At 36.2% G+C, this 25,090-nt stretch overlaps 1 protein-coding gene across 2 annotated transcripts in view; it reads left to right on the plus strand.

Annotated features, from left to right (window-relative positions):
- The window catches only part of LOC108240356 (mannosyl-oligosaccharide 1,2-alpha-mannosidase IA), a 168,263-nt gene that overhangs the window by 89,349 nt on the left and 53,824 nt on the right, over nucleotides 1–25,090 (plus strand). For both annotated transcript variants that reach the window (XM_017423754.3, XM_017423755.3), the window contains exon 3: nucleotides 9,875–9,990. In XM_017423754.3, the coding sequence (XP_017279243.1) occupies nucleotides 9,875–9,990 (116 nt within the window). The remainder of the gene's footprint in view (nucleotides 1–9,874; nucleotides 9,991–25,090) is intronic.

Raw genomic sequence — 25,090 nt, forward strand, 5'->3', positions numbered from 1 at the left:
ATAAGATGGACTGTGGTGTGCATTATAAAGGCATTGGTGTGTTTTGAATCTACAGGAAAATCCCATTAAAGGTTGCAAGTTGGCTTTTAATCATCACAAAACCTCCAGACCCCTAAAAATGTAATTACTCCTATATACTATACATTGAATAAAATTACAACTTGCCCATATTTTGAGCGGAGTGTCTATTAGCTGCCTAATCTGAGCCTCTAGCTTTGGATGTCATCAGCAATCAGGTTTTGTAGGTTGACAGAGCATCAGATGTATGATCCCTCCTCTCCCACTGTGTTGCAGTGACTGTTGATCAATCCACGACAGGCTTTTTGGAGAAGTTGGAGGAGAGGGGTTCGATAACACTGTATGCGGTGTGTAATCTCATCTGAGCGGCTGTCATATCAGACAGGGCTGTTGCACTGACACGCCACGCTCTCCCAGAGTGGCAAATTAAATTGCTGCAATTAGATTGACGTGTGTGCAGCTTGAAGTCTGGAGCCTCACTAATCATGTCTGGACGGTGTGCATTTTGTGTTTGTGATTTGATTAAGTTGTGTGAGAGTGTGCTGATTGGCTACTTAATCTTTAGCACCTCTAAAGTTTATTATTTGTTCTTCTAACAGCCAGTTGTGCCAGGTTTAAACCTAATTTGAAGCTGCACAGTAAACATTCAGCAATGTGTGGGGATGATTGATATTAGGAGGAACTCTGCAGTTAGGGATAGTGTTTAGCTGAAGCCTGTACAGATGTCCCATTTAACATGTTTTTTTTTTTGTTTTTTTTGTTATTACATTCTTGAGTCTCAACAGATAAAAGTAAAACCAATACTGAATTGTAGTTGAACTTTTATATAGATTTTTCATATCTATGCCAGCTGTATACCTTTATGAAATGTTAGCATTAGGTTTCGTCTGGCTGGAAATATATGAACAAGAAACGAACAACTGGATGGTATTTTGTTAGAGATGTTGGCAGGTCAACTTGTCTGATTTTTGCAAGATAGTTTATGCCAATTTTCTTGTCTCTGTCAGTTGCTGACACTTATCATTTTATAGTGGTACTGACTGAAACACGTTGTGATTTTATCAAACAGTTTATTCATTCATTCAGTTTTTTTGCATGTTGCCACTGAAACACTGTTAATTCAGATATGAGCTCTGATTGGTTCACAACAAAATGTGCATGTTTCATTGATAACCAGTTCTCGACTGCTTGTCAGGTTTACGTTATGTTCTTCCAAATATTTTTTAAATTTTTATTATGATCAAAGTGACCCTGGTATCTGAGTGTTTTTGACATCAATATATTAAAATAAAATACTCCAGTTGGCAGTGTAAAAGGCTGACTGCAATGGATGCAAGAGCCAGGTGTGATTTGTCTTCTCAAAGATGATTTTACAGAAGTTTACATAGCTTTAGACAAAACTTCTCTGAACATATTAGATGTGGTTTGATATCACAGGATTGTAGTTATTGCTGCAAAGGTGCATGGGTCTTATTCGAAAATAAAACAAAACAGCAAAAAAAACTACTGCTGCCCATGGTTGTAACGGAAGCCTTTGGATCAGAAGTCTCCTCCTCTGCAGGCTTCACAATTGATCAAATTTATTTTGGATTTGGCATAAATATCTCTTGCTAGAGCAATTCTTCGTCTCGTCTTGTATCTTGCCAAAAACTCCTCTAAGAGGCTCAAAGCAGCAGCAGATGCAGGCTCCTCTGCTGGGTAGTTTAACTGAGTGATTACCATAATGGTGAAAGTGGAGACACTGAGGGGAAATTTAGGGAGGCTGTGTAAAATTACATGGGGTGAACTCATGATTGGATGTTCCCAATTTTGTCATTGTGGTCCATTCTTGGTAACCTTTTGTGTAGTGAGGCTACTGGAGTGTTTTAGTTGCTGTAATAAACTAAACAGATGCTAAGCAGACGATTTGTATGCATGGATTTTGTAACCATGGCAGCAAGACACTCATAGGTGTATTAACAAAACAAGGAGGGATTTCACTTATATTTCTGGACACACATTACCGACTTTGTTGTAGCTTTTGTTCTTTTCATATAAAAACACAGTTTAATTCATTATTCGTTTTCACTAAAGAATCAAGCAAGAAAGCAGGAAAAATAAATACAATTTAAAAAGTAAAGTATAAACTAGTTCTTCTGGGTAAGGACAAACGGCTCCATATATTATTCAATGTCATTAAAAACTTCATTAGTGGGGGGAAAAGAAATCTCCCCCACTAATGAACAAAAATATGATTCTTCAGTCCAGATGTTTAGATTGAGCATGAGCTGATAACACGTTACATGTCGGTGATGCAGCAGCTTGTCTGAGAGGGCTGTGCTGTTTTCCAAACCTCCCACCCACCTACTTCATCTTTCACCGCATCTGTGTGAACAGTGGTGCTACATCAGTGTCTCAGACCCTCTTCAGCTGTGCATTCTCCTTGAAGCTGGGACATCTTTCTGTAGCCTTATAAATTAAACAATGCGACTCGGTAAACAAATACAACTGTCTCTGTGGCCGCCCTCTATTCTTCAAGATGCCCTTTAAATATGCATTTTTATAAAAATATAGAAACAAGAGTTCAAAACTGTGTTTTTAACCAAAGCTATCTAAATGGCAGAAAACACTGATTTTATTAATGAGACTGTATTTTCTCAGAGGATGAATAACCGTGTAACTATGTAAACATGTGTCAGAGACTATTTGTCCAGTCTGAAGAGAACAAATTCTACAGAGCTGATTTGAAATTGAGGATTCAGTTGAAGAGGCACAATTAGCCCCATGTTTGCCCCGCTTGTTCTGAGAAGTAACTAACCAGTAGTCTTTACAACATTAATCAGTGGGATTTGTCTCTCAGACTTAGATCTTGTACCGAGGGTAGGATGGGATCTGCAAGTAAAAGCTACGTATCATGGTCCTGCTTTCAAATAAGTTGGAAATCTTTGTAAAATAATTTACTATTAATAGTTTACTGTTATTTAAATAATGGAATAAGACACATTTTGTTTTTTTTATGCTCTTTTAAATTTGTTTCCAGTTGTGTCCTTCATGATTTCTTTCTGGTTACAGCATGTTGTGATTAGGTTTAAACTTTGGAAAAAAAAATAGTACTTTTAAAAGGTTTTAGGACTTTTAACTTTCAATGTTTTTTTCAATAATAAGTTAATAATATTAAAAAAAGAAGAAATTCTCAGTTTCAGCAGTCAACATTTTGTTGTTGTTGTATACAATTAGTTTTTAGTATTCATAGGATTTACCAGGCCTTGTATTCTGTCTGTATTTCCATTTTAAACGGCGCCCCAACCTTTGTGGAAACCTGGTTGAACTCGCTGCAGGACACTGTCTATTTGATGGTGGCACTGTCTGTTTCTGGTTTCTTATCTTTGGGTGGTAACCAAACCCCTTTGGGCCTTTCAGTCAGATATTCTTTGATTTATCAGAATGCCTGGAAACGCAAACCTGCTGCAAATAAAGATAGGCAAATCAGGGTTGACGGCAAAGTGAATAAGAACCAAACAATAAAACCTTTTTTAAAAAAATTTCAACAACAGTCAGTACAACAGTAGTAATAAATATTCTCATTCAAACACAATGAAAAATATTCTGTATAAGTAAATATTTTAGGACTGAAAGCTCACTCTCAGCTGCAGTTTCTGTATTTTCTGCATGGTAGGCTGCTGTTTTCAGCTGCTTGGCCTCCTTCTGATGTAGTGGAACCAAAACCTAGAAAACCTGCTTAATGAGACCCCGATAATTGATTTAACTTTGTTCAAACCTTGTGTTTGTACTGATGGCTGCATGACCATAATGAAAGCAATCAGGAAGCTCAACAGATCAATTAGCAGTGGTCCACTAACCTCTAACTGGGCTGGACTCACATTATAATCATAATTCCCCTCATATATTCATTCATGAAGTAATGTTGTTCCATGCTCTTTGTTGTGTTACAGACTTGAAATATCATAGCATGACCCTTTATTATAAATAATTTTGTTGTATCGTTAAAACCTGCAAAAATCAAACAACTTTTGTAGTTTTAACCACATTGTGCAGGTTTTACTGTTGTCCAAAATCCACAGGATGTTAAATATTTTGACAAACTTCTGACATTGGAGGCTCATCCACTCAAAGGTTTTGATGTGTCGAATGTTTTAACTGATTTTAAATGTCAAAGGCAAATTGACAAAATAGTTTTGGATTGGAAATGCTTATCTTTGTCTTTTAGAAAAGGTAGATTTTTTGAGGGATGCTGCATATTAAATATTGATTTATCATATTTGAATAACACTCAGTCGCTTTCTTATATTATTTACTGACATCTTCTGTGAATAATGGGTTAATAAAAGGTATTTCTTTTGTGACCTAACCAGAATGGTCAAGGCTGCATTAGTTCAGAAAACCAACAAGGTTGGTGAAACCGTCACTTTAAAAATAACTCTTTTGTCCAAGACTTTAGAAGCAAAACAGTCTTTAAAAAACATTTCAAAGTAACAACCCACTCCCACCCTATGAATTTTACAAAAAGTAATTTTATTTTAATTTTTGCCTTTAAGGCTACAAAAGCAACTTTGGTATTTCTGCTTTGCATTTAAGAGGTGTACTTGGATAATGTTTAAAAAGTGAGAAATTTGTCTCAAATGCTGACTTTTGGAAATAAAACTCTGTTGATCAATATGAAAAGCAAACAAAAACACACATTTCTGTTTTCACAATCGATAAAAGTGGGGAAAGTTCATCTCTGCACATGAAAAAAAAATATCACTGATGTTGAAAGAAAATGTCTATTTTAAAAATATCCAGCTGATATCCATGTCCTCTTTTTCATATTTTATTCTTTTTTTAGCAAATCTAACATCTTCAAGGAGAATAAAGCACACAGTTGGTATTCGACTCTCATGAAAGCCCGTCTTTACTGTCGGACATGACGTATCTCAGTCACCGTCTCTCACAACCTCTCTTGTGTTCTGCTCAGTAACCCTACTTAATCCTGCTGCCTCTAAATCTGCTTTCTTCTCACCCACAGTTGGTGCCTGCCATCAAACGTCTGCTGACCTACAGACTCCCCTTCTTAGTGCACTTTATGTGCAGTGCTAAGTCTACGTCTTGAATAACAAACAATTAGATTTTGTTCACATCATACGGACATATCAGCTGACTGTGGTGGCAGGTAGCATTAGTGCTAACAAGATACTGAATGGCCTTGTGATTGATAATTGGATGCTGGCAGCTACTGGTAACAGTGCTGCATAATTAGTGTGAATCCCAGCGTCTGCATCAATTAGATTCACTTTGATGACGTTACTAGCGTGGCTTACATATTGACCTAATCTTTAATGTTTTATTCAATCAAGTTCGTGCTGGAGTGTGCAGTTAAAATAATAAAAAATACCCTGATCCTTCCCGGATGCATTAAAACATTCCGTCTTTGAAATCTGATTTTTCTTTTCAACTTAAAGTTATTGGGCTTTTAATATATGGAGTTAGAAGATTTTACGATGAACATTGGATTTCATTTCAGAAATGGTGTGTGCTTTGTAAGCATGTGATGCAGATTCGTGCTGGCTAAATAAAATAAGAGCAGAAACGTTGCCTCCGAATCACCTCCTGAGAAATTAAATAACTTTGTGTGTGTGCGTACTCATGCTGCCAGGGGAAAAAAAGAGGGTAAAGGCAGTAATGCCATGAAACAAACCAACTTCAGCAAGTAATTGATCATATGGGCCCAGGCCGTCGAATATAACCTCTCTGACTGGACTTTGACAGCTATGATGAATGGACATCCACCAGCCAGTGTCTTTCTAATGGCTCTCCATGTTCCTGGCTTTTCTATAGTTCATATGCACAGAAACATTCCTTATGGTTTGTACTTTTTCCATATGTATGTCTAATCTTTAATGCTTAAACAACATAAATATGCTGTTGTTTCATTACAAAAACATGCTTTCATTTTAATATGTGTAGCAAAGTCTTGAAAGTATCGGTGCACTAGAAAGGGGGCTGGGAAACAATATGTTATATAATATATTATGCAATAGATTTATAGTATATAGTTGCTGCATTGATTTATTTCTTGGGGAAAAAATTAAACCCTTAAAGTTTTTGTAACAAACAAACAAAAAAAAGAAAATGGGAGACCACCTCCACTTACCTGCACTGCCTAATACCTAATACTTTAAACTTGATATGAAGACCAGCTGAGTGCTGTCATGACTAGACAATACCTCAGCCTTCAGGTTTGTGACATAAAAGAAAAACAAAAACAAAACAAAAAAGATAAAATAAAGAAAAATACAAATAAAAACTGAATATGCAGACATGATGCTCCTGTAGGTGGTTCAGGTGGGGGTTATGAAATTCAAACATGTTTCTTTGTTTGAATTTTAATTATTCTTATTCCCTTTCTGCCTTATAAACCTCCAATCACAGATTTTGTTTGCAATTTTAATTCATCTTGCTTGATGCAGATGAGTGACATCCACCTGAAAATTATGCAAAAAGGGTTCATGTATTCAAATGAGATTCAAGAGGCTCTTGACCAACTATGTGACATGATGGTAATTAACAAAACCAGAAAGCACATTATAAAATAAAATTCTGGTTGTAGATAAACATTTTTACGTGATTCTTTTACAAGAACAGGCTGAGTTGATTGTATTACTTGTGTTTACACTCCTGTATGTTTTTAGTCATGCATAGCTTCAGATAGGAAGCAGTATGGAGAATTTTAGGATGCATGACTTCACTGATTTCTATTACATTTAAGAGTATTTGTGTGTGCTCGTATATCAGTCTTAATAAAAAAACAAAATGGCACCCCTTATTGGCTTTGTCTTCAGAGGATCCCTCAGGGTTTTTCTATTTTTAGCACACGACTACAGGAAGAAATAGGGTCTAAGAACATGGAAATTGAAGGAGTGCACTATGATGGATTGATCTGCTCCCTGTATCCTCAGAGTCAATCAATCTTCCCAGCTTTGGTGCTGTTTTCAAAAGGAATTTTCCACACTCCCCGGTTTTGCCTCGAGCTACAGAGAGCTACTTGTGGTCTGGGATAACCAGAGGACATTAGATATCTGATTGCACCCATCCCCTCAGTTGTCACTTTCACTACTTGTCATTGAATGTGGAGATAAGGCTGCTCAATAAACAAAGTCAAAATCAGACCTGCACTGCTTCAACAATAACAAAGAAGAAAAAGAATCTGCAAGGGGAAATATGCATGGTATTCTTCATATGCATTATTAATAGATGCATTTTTTTAATATGACATATGAACATTTAGACCCCTACACAACACAGTGCTCTACAACCTCAGCAGATGGTCCTCCACAGTTATGTAGATTACCTTAGGGGTAGGACTGCTCTCTTATTAGATGATGTTTCATGAGGCAAACAGATGGATGTTCAAAAAGTGTGAATATGTGGTTCACAATAGCTTATACAGTTCTGCAAAGGTAACTGTGCGAGGCCGCTATGTTTAGTATGGTGTTACTGTAACAGAAGTAGCACTAATACTGCAGTTTTACTTACTTTCAGCCTTTTCAGATCAAACTGAAAATGGCACTGCTGTGCTCTGAAGCCTGTTATTTCTAATTGTTTGGGCAGTGCAATGACAGTTTGTCTCACATGCGCAGAGTGGAACTCGACGAGCCTTTGATATGTCGCAGTAAAGGTTCAGTCTAGTCGAATTTTGCTGTGGTGGAACCTTTAGGGAGAGTTGTGTCTAGAAATGCCTGCAGATGGTGAACATAAGCACTGTGCTGAAATTGGGAGAGTCAAAATTCCTCCTCAACAGTGTGAGAATCTGATGAATTAATCATCTCCTGCATGACTTTAAGTTATTGCTGCTGAATATGGTTCCATTATGAGGCGGGGTCTGCTTTTTTTTCTACATGGCTTCTCAATTTTGGCATAGATTCATTTAACTAATGATACAGTATAATATAGAATACTGTATGTTGTTTTTCTAAAGTTGTACATGCCTAATTTTATGGATAAAACAATTTATTTTTATTGCAATATGTCCTGATTCTTGTTCCGATCCTACTCCTTGAAATAAAAACATAATTATTTTTGTCCTTATTGTTTGTCAGTAAACCTGGTCTTTATGTTATGGTTTTATGAGGTCAATTGGAAATTTTATTTTTATCTTGAACCTGATGAGCATACCAGTTTCTGTATACAATAGCATCTTCAAATGAAACAAACTAATAAAGACAACAGGGAGTTGGATCGTGGGAAAATTTCAAGAGACTTGTGATTTATCGGATTTGGGTTTTGTTGCCCAAAGGTATGGTTACCATTTACATATTCAGCAAGTTTTAAAAAATACAGTAGTTCTTGATAAAAGCTAAAGTCTTTGAAGCGCCAGGTTGCAGAATGGTTGCATCACTTCAATCCAGCCATGTAACGTAGGCTGAGCTCATCTTGGGGATGAGCATAAAAGTTTTTCATCACCTCTTTCAATTAACCAGGTCAGTGTCGACTCTGTTGCTTCTCTAAATCTACAGTTGGAGCCTCTGAGCAGTTTGATTCAGTCTATTTAGTTAGTTTCTTGTTATTAAACTTCCAAACCATAATTTGCCCTTCAACTCTTTTACAGTAATTCATTAAGGATAATGATTATTTTTTTTCCTTTGTGCCAAGCTGTCTCTGTGAGTTTCAGCCACATTTGCATATTATTTGGTCATAGGAGAATAAAACTAGGCAGAGCAAGGCTGCCAGGATGGAATAAACACCTCTTAGCACTTCTCATTCAGTTTGAGAAAAGAAACTAATAGTTTTAAATGAGATTCATAACGACAGGCTTGCAGACACATGTACGCAGAAGCTGTTAACATACATGAACAGATTTTATACAAGTATCAAAGATGGAAACACCTCAGCTCTGTAATCCAGAACCAGCTGCTAAATGCTCGAAACAATCGGTGTGTCATTTCTTTCTTCTGCTCTGCTGGTGATTCCTAAATGACTTGACTTTTGTGTCACTGTGACTGATGCTGTTCAGTGGATTCTTTATAATCTCAGGGAGAGAATGCTCCACAAAGTCGTTTTCATGTTATCATTCAGCGTCACTGCAGAGATGACAGCAGCTCGGCACGTGGGGGAATTATATGCCAAAATTTTTTTTATTTTTTTTTTTATCACACTTGCAGACAGGTTTTATTTGCACCAAAAACATTAAACCTTCTGGATTTGTTTATATTCATAGGTTTTCACTTTGTTAACATTTGTATTTTTTTTGTGAATCTTGAATACTTTTGAAAATTTTACAAAAAAACCAAATTGTGTAGGTTACCTAAAAGTAAAAGCCTCTAGAATTAGTGACTGGAATATCTTAGGATCAATGGATTGCACTGAGAAAAGAGTCTGTATTTGCTCCTACAATGTAAAATAGAATGATATAAATTATTAGTTGCTTTATTTGTATTTTTATCCTCATAAATGTTAAAAAGTCAGCTTTATTGTCAATTCCTTCACATGTTCAAGGCATACGAAGCAATCGAAATTTAGTTTCCCACCAACCCACGATGAAGACATAAACATAACTAAACAATAAAAAACAGTAAAGGTTAATTATTTAAATTAAATGTTGTATAGTCGTAAAAGTGGTAAAGAGATCTGGAAAGGAGTGATTCCACAGGATGAAAACTTTTTCAGGCTTTGTCAAACATTTGAAATTTTAAAATGGCTTAAGAAAAACTAACAAATATATGTTAAAGCCCACTCATTATGAACCAAAAGAGTTTTGAATGTTTGTTGCAAGTTATTGCACTGGTTGTTTTTTTGTCTTTTAAAATGTTTTGAGTATGTGATTGCAGGGATTTGTGTTCTCATTAGGTCTAAAATGTTTCTGCCTGTGTTTATCTTGTAGGTGGCCTGAGGGGAGCGTCGATCATTGACTCACTGGACACGCTCTACATTATGGGACTGATGGAAGAATACAATGATGCGAAGGAATGGGTGAAGACCAGCTTGGACCTCAACTCAGTAAGAACTTTTATTTTCATTTATTTGTCCCATTAAAATATATATTTGACTTTTATTTACATCTTAAAGAAACACACATTGTTTATGAATGACCAGTATATAGTAGAATAGAGCAAACATGCATAAAAACACATTCAGTTTGATGCTTTAGGCTACATTAATAAAAGTTGAATGGCTTTATCTCCAAGATTTTATGAATTTTTATGAATGAGAGTTTAAATCTGGTTCTCAGACTTTTTATAAATGGATAATTTGTAGCATCACTTCTGTTTTTGTTTTTCCCCCCCTGAAGGTAAACAATTCAGCCTTAAAGCAGTGTTTTAAAAAATAAGAGTAATTTTCTTTTTAAAGGTACTTTTTTTTTTTAAAATATTTCTAAAAAAATTGAACAAATTGGGTCTGGGGGAACTGATGGAATTCATGACCTACAGTATCCATGTTAAGGTACAGAAGATTTCAAAGAATACAATTGCAAGTTTATGCAGTTATAATAAATGCTTTATCTCTGCATCAAAATAAAATAATATTTTTTTCATTGTGCTGAAATTTTAAACAAGGTTCTTGCAAAGGAACAGACTGACTTATGTATTACTGTTTTGAAACAGTTACGGAAAACATGAAGGCAGAAATAAAAGTTTTTAACATTTTGTTAGTCAGTTAACAGGTTTCTATCCTAATGTTCTGCATATATATATATATATATATATATATATATATATATATATGTAATTGCACAAGGTACATGTCTACAAAACTCATCTGATTTTATATAAGACTTATCAAGATCAGTTCTTTAAACTAAAAACTTGAACCAATACATGAGATTTTTTTTTTCTACTTTTGCCCACCCTATACTCTGTATTGCAGTATTGCTGCACAATCTTATTACCTGATTATATTTGTGCTGTAAACATAATGAAGTAATTTGCTGTGGTTTCAGTGCGTTCTGTGTTTAGTTTAAGCTGTCCTTTTGTTCTCCAGCAGCAGAACTGTGTTCAAAGTGTTTGACAGTTTTCCAAAAAGCTCAGAATACTCCAACACGAATCAAAAGCAGCTTCCTGTGTGGCCTATGGCCACGGTGTGTTACCAACTGATGGGATTCTCGGACTCACTGAAAGGCCTTTATGGGGCAGAAAATGTGATGAATACCAGAGAGAGAGAGAGTGGAAGATGGATCTAAAGGATGTTTTAGATGGACAAATTGTGAGTGAGAGGAGGAGAGAAAAGGTCATGACACTTCTCATTGATTGAATCTTTAGAGGACTGAGTTGTGAGCAGCTGAGGGTTGCCAGGTCTGACATCATATTGGAGTGAGTGGAGGCCAGTGGAAGTGCCAACCAGGGCAGGGTTGGCTGCAAACAGTCAAGTATACGAGCCAGTTTGTCTGTGGAGAGGGGTCATCTGTAGGTCACCCTCTACCAAATGTAAAAAAAATGTGGTTGGGGAGGGTAATTACATAAAACCTGGCAATGCAACTGTAACTAAATGCAGTATTGTAATTCCAAGAGTTATTGTATACATTCACAGTTAAGTAATTGAAGAAAAAAAATCTAAAAACCCTTAAAGTTTCTATCTGGAAGAAAACCTTGGCTAATTATTTGCCATGTGTGGCGTGATGCACATGATGCTCCAGTCCTAAATTGTTTGGGGAATTTTATGAATCCATCAGTTGTGCACAGATATTTCTTCCACTGGAGACCAGTCCTAGTTTATAATCAGAGCTAAAACACACTGGCAGTATGTTTATTATGTGCTTTTTATCCCTCAGAGCTCAGAGCAGCGTTGATCACTGACTGTTTTTAGGCCATAAAGAGATACACAGTGAATGTTAATTTCATTCACACATCAAAAGATTTTTTTTTTCTCATGGCAGATGCACACTTGCACAGAAACATAGCTGAAGGAAGACATGTAGAGAGCAACGATACACAGTTTGTGTGTGATTCATAATACAGATGACTTTGAACTGGTGGTAACTTGGAGCCAGAAGCGAGTGAGTAGCTGTTGTTTTTCTCCCAGCCTGTGTGGAGACAGCTAACCACCTCAGTGCCAACGATTTTAAAGACAGAAAACACAGATTTACACTCAACTGTGAATCCTGTCATCGGTGTCATCTGTCATCCTTCAGCTTCACCCCCTCCCGCTTTCGTTCATACTCCTTGAAGGGTGGGCTTCTTCTCTCCTCTGGGACAGCTGCGTCTGACTTTAAAATGACAATTTCAATTAATTTGCCAAATATTTTGACATCCTGAGGGAAAATAATTTACATGATCTGTGTTAGGGGCTGTTTGGAGTCCTGAAAGATGTGGTTACATGTCAGATTATTTTAAAATTTTCATCATCCTCAGGGCGTAGCTTTGGTGAGCTTTGGTGTTTTGTTTTTCTTAAAATGGATCAACTGGAGTAACTTACAGAAACTCATCGGAACAGATATTTGTTAACTGTAATACCTCAGATTATGCTGTCGACAATCATTTGCACCTCACAGGATTCCTGTATTTTCAAACTGGGATTTCTTTTGTAGACAGCACATAACGTTTCTGCCACTGGCAGAAACAATGCACTGGTTAAATATACAGATTGTCCAATGTACTTACTGCTGAGAGCCTACAGAAGGTTTTTAATGTTCTAATTGGATCTAAATACCACTTAAGTAAATGCAACGACAAGAAAGCAATTTGGAAAATGTATTTTTTATTATTTAAATTGAAAGTAGAGCCAGTTTTTGCTGATTGTTATAGACTAAAGGTTTTAAAAAAAGGGACATCTGTAATAAATGTTTATGTTGAAGATGGTATTAATTTTGTTTTATTTTAAATCTCATAATTACACAAAATAATGTGGGTATTTTGTTAGAATAATGTCAACTAAAGTTTATCTTTAGTTTTATATGAATCAGTAGCTTAATTTATATTGAAGTAACTATTTATAACACAGTTTGTGTTTTTATTTATTGTGTTAAAGTGCTTTATTGTATTTGGCCTTTGGGACAATATATATTTGTGCACAAAAATGACTACTTTGACAAACTATTAATATCATAGGACGGTTATTTTAATGTGAACCCGAGTGAAATTCAGAAGATTTGATGCATTGTTTTTTTCTTTTGTGCACATATTGTACCATTGGAACCTTCAAGCTGTTTTTCTTTAACAAAGCCTGTTAATTTTTCACGTCTAATTGACATCTTTTTTAATTCTCATTTACTAGAATTAACAAGATGTGTGCTTTATAAGGAAATAATTATGGATGTGAATGCTCAGCAGCTGTTTCTCACTTTTGTAATGTTTTTGTTTATTTTCCAGACAGTCACAAGAAAAAATAATATTATCACTTAGAGTATATAAATAGATTGTAATATTTAAAGCTACATAGGGGAGCATAATGAAGGATGAAAGAGCTGACGTCGAATTTTCATGCACACATTTTTCTTAATTACATCCCAGTGTCACCAGATGCAGTGAGCCACACTGCAGAGCTAAATTCATCTGTTTGAGCTTGTCTGTCATTCAGAGGCAGACACAAAGTGACAGCCAGTCTATAACTTATTAGCAGTGAAACACGGACATAACAGACAACGACAGTGTTACAGTCGTAAAGATTTGCAGCAGGTTTCAGGATGTTTTTCACCGTGAGGCTCGGACATCAGCTTCTGCTCATTATGACCATTTTTTTTACATGTTTTTTTTCTTTCTGAGAGTGCTAAACAAAGCAAAATTGATTAATATTCCACTTCTAGATTGTGATAATTCTGCTGAAGCAGAAACAACAGGTTTTAAATTCTCTGCCTAATGAAAAAATTGGATTCAGATTAGACAAAGTGCTTCTGATGCAGATTTGAAGGAGCCACTCAGCAGAAAGACCAGCTCTTTTTTGGGGGCTGAGTTTGTTTTTGGTATAAAAACACATTCAGAATGTTTCTGCCCGCTCTGGTTTCAGTCATATTTCACAGCAAGATGTTGTTGAATAGAAACTGACAGTTTTTTTTTTTTTTGGCAACATCACTGCAGAGCAGCACAGAGGCTTTTTGACCTTGAAAACTTTGAAGCTTTGAAAAGAGGTTTGTTCTAATTGGATAAAGAGGTATCGCTTTGTCATAGCTATGTGTAAACAGTTCGGTCGGTTTGGCTGTTAAATTTTAGTTTCTCTTATGTTCATCCACATTTAATTACTCATTTAATCACTTTTTATTTAAAATTGTCTTTACAGTTCTTTATTTTTTTAAGTCTCTCATCAGGAGCTTTTAGTTCAGGCTGTGACAAAACCACATATGATACACATCCTTTCTTTTTGTACTAATAACCCTTTGTATTTTAGGGTTTTATCTACTAATTTTCATTCTCTGAGGTGAAATTAAACATTTAGTTTGTTGATTTTTCACAGATACAACTGCAGCGTTTTACCAAAAACATCTGTGTTACAGAGGCTTTATTGGCTATTAGTAGAAAAAAAAGGAGGGCTTTAAAGTAATATTAGAAGAAAATGTTGACTGAGGGTGGCACAAAACACTCATTAGATGCTTTGCTTCAGGTCATGAGTTTGAGCATCTCTGGGGTTTATTGAGGTCTAAATCCAAAAGCAAATTGTTTGTAAGCGGATCAGCAGGGAAAAGAGGTTAAAAGGCAACACAAAGGTTGAAATATTTTTAGTCAGAAGATTATTTCTTTGTCCCTGCTTCCTCATAAGTCATAAATCCTGTAGTTATTTATTGACCACGTGTGATAACTGTGTAATACTGTGACGTTTGTTGGCTGTCTTTCAGGGATATTTAGGTCAGAAGGCTTTGAAAAGCAAAATCTTTTGCCTCTTGATCTGTTCCATTATGTATCTTGTACTGTGTTCAGGATTATTACCCTCTTATTGGGAGAAAACATTTTGTCTTATTACAACCCTCTTCTACATAGTAGCTACTGGTCATTTAAATTTAAATCTGAAGGTTGTTTTTATCTCTGAGTTGTTATTTTTTTGTATTCTGCCTTTTTTTAAATTATATTTCCTTCTGACTTAGTTTTAGTTTTATGTCCATTGCCTTTTATTGTTATACACTGGATATTTTCTTGCCTGCGGCTGGTTTGTTTTTAAGTGAAAGTTAATAATCTTTACTTCTTAAATCCGCCTCTCTCCTGCCTGCTGTCTGCTCCCGGGTCCTCCTGCTACAACCACATCCTGTTTAAAGGAGCCGGTGGCTGCGGAGTGTCGGGACAAAGTTGTCTGAGTCAGAATATTTTGAAAGCTTTGACATTTGCATCATCTGACCTTTGTAACAACATCTGTGAAGAAGTCAAAGCTCTAACAAGCTAATTAGGATCTGAGGCGTTGGTAAAAGGTTGAATATCATTTTCTAGTGTTACACCTACCCATCAGCCCTTAACTCAAAGCCACGAGGGGGTAAAATATTCACATACAAAATGGGACACTGCTTCAAAAAGACATCATTTGTTGCTGATTCCTCTTACTTAAGACAGACGCAAAATAAAAAACGATCACAATAATTTGATGAAAAGATTTGTTGGATCTTGATGCCTTTTGAACATAATCTTTTACTAACTTTTGATTTGTTAGAATGAGTTCTAATTTTTACTTACTACTTGTACTTCCATTCACCTGCCTTGTTTTGAATATTAGTCTCAGCAAAATGAACCAAAAAAAGCATTACATGTTTTCTAAATGTTGTTGTGGTGGCCACTTTCCAACGTTTCCCTCCTAATAAGAGAAGTTACTTATTGAGAAAAATGTTTGCAAGTATGTTTTAGCCTGGAGTGTCTGGAGTGTGGAGGAGCACCATCTTACATAAACACGTTGTTCTGGAGTGCTACAGGAAACGAATGTTTACCGCCTCACTCACCGAACATGACTTGTGTTGATGCTTTGCTTATCTTCTGAATCATCACTGGTGATTTCCTATTAAGGCAGGAAGACAAAGTTAATTTGAGTTTGTCAGGTGATGTTTGGCTGAAAGCTGTAGAGTAAATGCATGCTGCTGTGTACAAAGAAGTGCTTTCACTCTGAATGATGTCGAACAGAAGCAGAATTGTGCACATCTTGACTGTAAAAGCCTAATTTGTTGTGATTTTTCTGTAGATTAAAAAAATTCCCTTGTGTATGTGGCGATTCCCATAAAACCTCTTCAGGATAAAGAAGATACCCACTGGAAATAACTTCTGATAAACCACACTGAATATACCAGAATAGCACATTTTCTGGATAATGTCTACATTCAAGCCTCTATTTCCTCGTGTAAGATCTGTAACTGAAGTCTCTTGGGTGTCATTAGGTGAGCCGTCAGGAAGGAACTGTGTCGTTTTTCTGCCGTGACTTGTCTTCGACTCTTAAATAACTAAACGCAGGTGTGCATATGTTGGTATCACTGATGAGTGCAGAGACAGCAGGAGTGGATGGACCTGGAGTCTTAATGCTAATGCTCAAAAAGGGGAAACGTGTAAACCATTTTCTGTGTGGCGGTCATTTTCCTATTTTTAAGCTAGTTCTATTGATAAAATCTTGATACAGACACATATGTTGGTTGCTGTTAGATGTGAAATATTTATTCTAAAGACTGGATGTTTTTTATTTTATTGCTCCAGTCTAAGGATTACAAATATGTTTAATATAAGATGCATTTAAAGAACTTCTGAAATTATACTTTGTTAATCTGTCCTTTTATGTTCTCATCATTGGGTGAAATTTTTATTATTATTTATTGTCCAAATATAAATAAAACAAGCTAGATTAGCATGTTCAGTGCTCCACCTGCAACCCAATATGAAGCAGGCGTTTCACACTTTGTCACTTTTATTTCACTAGAGCAGACTGGACCCTTCAGAAGATGTTAGATTTTTGTACATTCAAGCAGGTAAACATATTCCAGACAGTAATAGTAAATAAATTAAGCATTTTATAGACCTGAATAAGGACCAGTTTGACACATTACCTGCAGAAGGAGCAGCTCTGAATATGTTAGAAAACTAAACAATGTTCTTTGTAGCACATAAGAGGAAACTGTCTGCAACAGATGCACTGTAATTACTGGAAATACTCAATTTTGTTTAGGCAATAAATGTCACCAGAGTTGAGTACCACCCATTACTCAGGTGTTAATCATTGGCATAATCACCCGCTCTAATCTCACTTGAACATTCAGACGTTATATGGACGCTTTACTCAGCAACTGGTGAGCTTACTTTGCTTATTGTCAGATACAGCTCAGTTGAGTAAAAGACCAGAAATTCTTGTGTAAAACGTGCTTTAATTTATCCTTTCTTAAAAACAAAAAACTGCCGCTATTCAGTGTTCAATCTCATTTAATGTGAGCTTTATTTTGATGAAATGTAATAAACCGTTTCAGTGGCAGCAGATTAAAAAACATTTCTTTCAAACTGTGGTGGAAGTTGAACATTATCAGAAACACAGAAGCATCCTGGAACCAAAAAACAATTTCTCAAAGCTTCCAAAAGCCTCTTCTGTCAGCTTAAGATATCCCCATTTGCTTGAAATCTCATTTCCATTGCATTCAAATCAACACTGCAGTTATAAATGGTACAAAAAAGTTTGTTCTACCAATACTGTTAGAATCCAGATGTCTTCGACTTTTTGGTAGATTAAGCCCAAGTGCAATTCTTTTTGTTGTTATTGTTTAAATTGAAAGAAAAGCAAAAAGTCTAGAATTTGTTTGTAGTTTATGTAAAATGTTTACTACAGTTCACACATTTTCGTGAAAGAAAAGCAGACTTTGTGAAGAGGTTGACAAAGAATAGAAACTTAATTTAGTTGTTCCAGATTCTCATCAGCATCTAGCCATAAACTTTAACTCTGTGCTAAACCACAACATCCAAAGAACCAAAAATAGAAATGCTGATAAGTTTTTCTAAATCAAATCAAACTCTATAAAGTACCTTTCGTTCAACGTTGTGTAACACAAAGTGCTTTACAGGAGATAAAATTAAAACAAAACATAAAAACAATAAAAACAACAAATAAGCCAACAAACAGCAATAAGTGGGATTAAAGAGATTATTAGTGACTGTAACATGAAGGGAAGAAACTCATTTTGGTAATAGAAAACACAAAGGCAGGTATTAAAAATACATTTCTGTTCTGTTTCCAGTATAATTGTAAAGGGAAAAAACTTGAATTCAGTTTTGCAAATATTTCAGACAAATATAAAGCATATTTTTTATTCTTTAAAAAACTTTATTCTTAAAGTTTTTTTCAAATGAGGTAAATGGAAGTTAAAAACCTAAATATGCATCAGCCTAGTCAAAGTGGGGTGGAGTGTTTTACAGCTCGCTTCAAGTCAAATCAAAATGAGCAAACTGATTCACCTCACCTGCTTGGGGTTGTATCTTCTGTGTCTGATTAGTTTAGGTTTATGTTTATTTGATTTTATTTTTCAATCACATTCCTGAGGCAGACATTCACATCAGTGTTTTTTTTTTCCTTTTGCATGCCAGTGCTAATGAAAAGGCCTGTTTTTAATCAGCCGATGACGAGTTGTTCTGTAATCGTACGCTCACGAAGGGGACAGGATTCAGTGACAGTAGAGCTGGTAATGAGGAGACCCGGAGCAAGGTTGTTGTTTACCTCCATAGAGCTGTTTTTCTGACCCCCACTGACCTCCTGTCGGCTTTAAACGAGGCTCTACTTGCTCCCAGTCATGGAGGCGTCTGAAGAAAAACAGTGTCATTTACGGCATCCGGTGATGGCTCAGTGAAGAGACGCTGTGCCCCCGAGCTCGGGTCAAGCTGAGCTGACATTCTGTTTCATCATGAGGAGGGCAAAGGACATTTTGCATGATGCATTGTTATGGATACTTCCCAACATGTCTGCATCATTCATGCACTTCCCTTGTGTCTACTCATATAGCAAATGTTTGCACTCTGTTCTGCTACTAGACAGGAAAAAAAACACATTTAGATGGTACTTTAAAAAAAACATCCCTGGAGTATTGAGGCTTTTTAAAAGGGGAATAAATTGCATCAAACATTTGAATAAAAAGTAGTACAAAGACTGTTGCAGGTTACATACAAAAAAGATGGTAAAAATAAAACTTGTAGCTGTTTTACTGTATATTTACTGCACCGAATACCATGTGGACAGGTGTAGTGATGCAACCGCGTTTTCAAATGTATCATTTGAAGCATCTGTTTCAAAATTTGCTGTAATTAAAGTAAATGTTCAAGGCCGACTTCAATAAGCCTAAGTTAAGACCCTCATATTGTAAGACAAGTACATTAAAACAAATGTTTATGAGCAGTAATTAGTTTTGTTAATGATCTCACTGTAATTGAACATTTAATATCATCAGTGTGAACACAAAATAACCATTAAGCAGCTCTGTTTCTTCTTTTCATCAGTTTGGAATCAAACAGTCTCCAGTGGCACTGGGAGGGGAGGGGGGTGCTGCTCAGTCAGCAATGCCAGCTACAGTGGGAGGTATATGCTGAGACACAGAGGCAGACAGTTGCACACGGAGTCGTGAAGAAGAAGGATGGACTGCAACAGGGTGAATAATGACCCCGGAGTGAGTGTCCCGTGAGGCTTGTGCATTATCACTGAGGATGCAGTGGTGGTGGGGGAGCTGCTGCATCCTGAAGGAGAGAGCAGAAACCTGCACACACCGCGCTGCTCGCTGGGATTCTGCATCTGTGTACGAGTGCATCTCTGGATGCGTTCAAAGAGAGCATCCAGGGAAAGAACGATGGGCTGGGTTAGGTCATAATTCAGCTGTAATTTATCACCCTGGCAGGACTTGATTAATTATTCACGATGCTGTTACTGTACTAGTTAGTGCATTTAGTGGATGTTTATGGTGTAAATACATTCGACTCTTTCTGCGCTCACACTTGCTGATGATTGGAGAGATGTTATGTTCCTGTTAATTACTGAGCTTCATAGGATAAGTGCTATCAAAGAAATAAAATGCAAATTACCCATTCTAAGATTCCAACCATCAGCTGCTAGCCCAAATTAATCTGTCTCATCTCAAACTATTAAATCACGCTCTGTTGGTTTGAGACGGGATTAGGTATTCACAGAGGCTACCTCGAGTTTGTGAAAATACATCACGGGAATTTAACAAGAGTGCAGCAGTCGACTTGGTGGAGTTCAGCAGATAACAATTACTGTCTAATATCTGTCTGTTAAAATGCTTGATGAAAAATCAAAATGAAGGTCACTTTATTTTAAATTCTTACACTAAGAAAAGATTTTCAAAAAATACAGTGAACACCTTGATGTGAGTGAAGCTGGAAAATTAAACAGAGTATCACTTCAGGCAACAGATTAGTTTAATTATTACTTTTTTTTTTGCATGAGTTTACAGAATACCACACAAGCAATAAATTAAAATAAGAAACATGTAAATATACTGTAATGATATAAACTGGAGGGAAAATAAAACCTCAGGTTCATTTCTTTAAAACGACCTGTTTAATTTCAAACTTAAACATAAACTAAAATGATTATTTGACCAGTTTTTGAGTATTTAGTTGTTTTAATTGGCTACATTTAGGTTTCAGAAAAGCTGGCCTTCCTTTCAGCTTAATGTATTGTCAGCAAAGGTTTGGGAGTCTTGTGTCACTTATTAATTATGTTCTAATCTTTGCGATTACAAAGACTCCCAGTCCTGTTGTATTCAAGCCATACAATGACAGTAAAGTTGGTTCCATTTTATTTTTTATGTAATTATTTTTAGAAGAACAAGCTGGACACTGATCAGCGTATCTGGATGAGTGTGTGAGTTGGTTGATGATTGTTGTGGCGTTTTATGAGAGAAGCATTCGTCTTTGTTATAGAATTATAAGACAGTCAGTTCTTGATTTCATGTCTGAAGCTCAGTGGATTAGTCCATCATTATATATGGTTTATCAGTAGATCACATCAAGATAATTTGTCATATTCATGTGAAGAGGAGTCCGTCTCATTATGGATGCTCTGTTTTTATGAGATGTGTGTGTATATAAATAAATAAATCATGCAAATTGCATAAACTTGTATAAAAATGTGACAAATAGGGGGTAAAAAGTTCTTGAGTAAACTGGACGTTTTCCATCCAGGCTTTCTAATTCTTGTAATAATGTTGATTCCTTAATAAAGAATCATGACCAAGACCCAAGATTAGTTCTGGATTTGGACTGTAATCCAGTGAAGTTCTGTAAGTTTAAAGGAAATCTTGATTATATAAATGACTATAAACAAAACAATGCAACAAGTGAACACACAGCAGTCCTATAAAGTTAGAAATTATAATTATTATTTGTGTGGGCCTAAATTTGTTTTTCTATTGTTGTTTGGTGTTTTTTAATCGACATGCTGTTTAGCGTGCTTCAGAGGATGGCGGTCATTAGTGTTATTGTCATGAACTGCTCTCAGAAAAAACATTGTTAAAAAGAAAACCGAAACTGGGTTGATAGGAGGAGCTTCGGCATGCTCTATTAGTAGAAGCTGCAGCCTTGAATGCGCAGTAGACTCTAATATACTGACAGAGATTAGAGTAACAAGATCAAATTGGTTCCTTTCATGATTTCTCTATGTTAATTAGCAGTGTTAAGTTAAATCACAGCAAGTAAGTATGAATCACAGGCTCTGGTAGGAGAGGCAATCAGCTGCTTAATTTCTATCCTTGGCTCATCGGGTCATTTTTTCTGTCACATTTGTCTAATTTGGATTTGAACTGTGGGAGCTTGTGGAAACCTGGACGGCGGCGGCGCTGAGAGTCATCTGCCCAGTGACAATGATGCCTCTTTATTAGCAGTAAATCATTGCATTAACGTCGGAGCAGAAAACCCCACTGGGCCACAGTCTAGTCAGCGCCTTGGCACTCGGCAGCGCAGCAGCCAGCCATGCCATCAGGCTCGCAGGCAAATCTGGGCTGAACACAACTGATATCTTTGCCACAACTGTGGACCACTCATCAACAGAGAGCCCAGCAGCAAATACTGTCAGCAGCGTCGCGTGGTTCTGGTGAAGCAGAACACCAACAAGCTTCAACAGCAGCATGACCAATGATTCATTACCCTCATTAATCAATTTTCTTTTCTGCTGTAGCTCCTCCCGCACAACAATTACATTATGTCAAGCCATTAAAATGCAAATTTTTCATTCATTATCCTGCATATTTTAAATACTTGAAGCCTTCCTAAAGTAGTATCCAGTTGCCTATATAATGCATGTCTTGCAAAGGAAATAAACAGCATAGGATAAACAATTAAACCCCAGATAAGCATTTATTGTAGATTTTATCTTGCTTTTCTCAGACATTAGATAAGCTTCCTATCTTATTCGTTTGTCCAGCTAAGGAGTGGGTTGTTTAGGTTTTAGCAGTGAGCTGCACACTCTGCTTCTTACTGCTGAGTAATCATTCTTCAGAAAGTCTTCGTTTTTCCTTTTATTTCTGCACTTTGAGAAAAGCTCAGCAGAGAAACTGCAAGATTTCAGCTAGTTTTATTCACCTGACAGTGATGCATTTCTGTCATCTAGGTTCTAAGACGTAAAAGGAAATAACAAAAAAAGAGATGGTGTTGTCTTTACCTCAGTTTTTGTTTTGCGAGCAGGAGAGCAGCATTGTTTGGGTTAGAGTACCTCAACAAGAAGCTTGACACTAAAATTAACCTTAGAGTTGCAACATTTTGTCTCTTAAATCAAAAAGATTTGAGTTTTATCTGCAGTTTAAAAGTTATTACATTTAACAAGCCTAAGCTATCCAATTCTAGAAAACACATAATCGCATTAAGATTTACATGGAAAAGTCAACGCCGCTGCATGAAAAATAATAATTTATGTTGAGACTTTTTGTACTTTATTCTTCTTACACACACACACAAACACACACACACATTTAAGATGAAAATGTTTTATCAGATACGGTTTAGAATTGTGCAAAACGTGTGCATCTTATAATAAATCACTTCAGCTGGCCATGTTTGTCGAATTAATAGCACAGCTGTTTAATCCTGACAGCGTTAAATAGTTTGTTCTTTAATTGGAAGTTCAACTTTGATAATAAATTAAAACAAAGCAAGTCACTTATGTTTTTAACTAAAAAGAAAATCTTGGAAATCAAACAGCATAAATGCACACCTTTTGAAGACAAAACTAGTTATTTTTTGCCGTCAGATGTTTTTCTAATTTCTATTGATGAACAATTAGAACCTACAGTAATTTTTCTGTGCAGAAGTCAAAAGTTGTCAGGGGAGTAAAAACAATAGTTTGGTTTTGGCAGCACATTCTAAAGGGATCTAACAATGACCAATATGAACTAGAAACATTGTGACAGCAAACCTGACAGCATCAAACTGTTTTAAAAAAAAATGCCTCAAGCTCTTTTACATCAAGTTCAAATTCAATCTACTTTTCAGCCACACAACTTCACCTTCTGCACAGCTGAAATAAATTAGTATTTAATCATACAAAAACATCCTTTCAGAAGTATTGGACATTGTTTTTAATCTTCTGAGCTGACAGTCAAATTGATTTCAGTATGAGTTTGATTGTCTGGTTTGTTCTTTTTAATCCTAACCTTATTGGCTTTAATTCAAGATTGTGGTCATTTGTGAAAACTGAACGTCATAAGCAGAAACAGTTTGACTTAGAGTTGATCCGACATGCCTGTTTTCATGTCTAAATGTATGCAGGATAAATCTTTAGATTGGAAAGTGTGTGTTATGGCGCTTGTCTAGTGATTTATGGAGGCCGCACGGCGAAGTAAAAGCCCGACAAAACCTTTGTCAGCTCACTTGTTCCCTCTCACTGTACCTTCTGCCTGTCTTGCTGGAAGCCACAATCACTGATGATAAATAGACACTCCGTTCCTAATCACTGCCATTGGACTACCATTACAGAATGGGCCACTCATTTCTGGGTTGGCAGGACGGCTCAGCTCAGCTGCTCTGCCAGAGGCGGCGGTGCTTCGTCTCAGGAAGCGTCACCAGCCTGCTGACCTCACAGCACCATCGATGTGCAAAAAAGAAAGTCTCCTGCTTCCTAAATTACAGATTTGTATAAAACACAACAAGAGTAGGAAAGAGGAATGGGTTGGTAAGCATTCTTTATATGCAGGGCTCAAACCTTTTCCATGTCAGCAGGAATAAATGTGAAGCGGAGGATGAAAAATGGCTGCCAGCACCTTTAAATCTGGGTGATGTGAAGATTGTTCAGTCAGGGTGAGACGTGTAAGAGCAATCATCCTCATGCTCAAGTGCTGCCTGCAGCTTCAGATGTACACTAAATCATTTAAAATCTCAGCAAGAAAGCCAAGAGACTTAAAAAATGAAAATGTTTTATTTCTGGCAACATCAAATATGCAAATTAATAAACAGGTTATTATTTGTTGTAATAACTGAATTAGGTTAATCCTTTTTTATCTTCTTACTTAAATATGTAATTTCAAACAAAGTCATATATAGAGATTTAATGAGAAGAGATGAACAGATGTGGGTGACTCCCTTTCTCGATCATATGTTTCAAAGTAGAGCAAATTGCCCTTTCTGCCACCCAATTACAGTTTCCTCCTCATCTACACTTGAGATAGCAATTTCCTTCTCAATGGGTCTCCAAGTCAATAAGTACCATTCTGCTCCAACCCTCAGCTAGCACTAGAGGCAGTAATTATGGTGACATATTGAGACACATGCGGTGTTACCTGTTATTTCAGATTTTCTATGAAAAGAAAAAAGACCATATTGGTATGTTGAAATGGTAATGCAGCACAGTTCAGCTAATGTTTGGATTTATTATTCAGAATCTCTCCAAATTCAAGCTATTTGTGTTTGATTATTTTCCTCGGATGTAAAGAAGTGTTGCCATCTTTTGGCAAAAACCTGCAGTGTATTTTATTCTACGATACTTTGGAGCAGATGTTTGAGAACGAAACTGCACTAGCATTTTTTTTATTTAAAGGTTTTTGTACAACATGAAAACAGTTTTGTAGCTGGTGGGTAAGAAATGAATGAAGAAATGAAAAATCAGCACACCAGATTTACTCAACTAATTCTGATCAACAGAAATCACACTGTCTGCTGATTCCAGTTGTTCTATTTTACCTAAAATAAAACTTTCCCTGTATAAATCTCAATAAATTTCCCAGCTTTGTCTCTGAATTTAC

The sequence above is a fragment of the Kryptolebias marmoratus genome, linkage group LG16, assembly GCF_001649575.2.
Source record: "Kryptolebias marmoratus isolate JLee-2015 linkage group LG16, ASM164957v2, whole genome shotgun sequence".
NCBI lineage: Eukaryota > Metazoa > Chordata > Actinopteri > Cyprinodontiformes > Rivulidae > Kryptolebias > Kryptolebias marmoratus.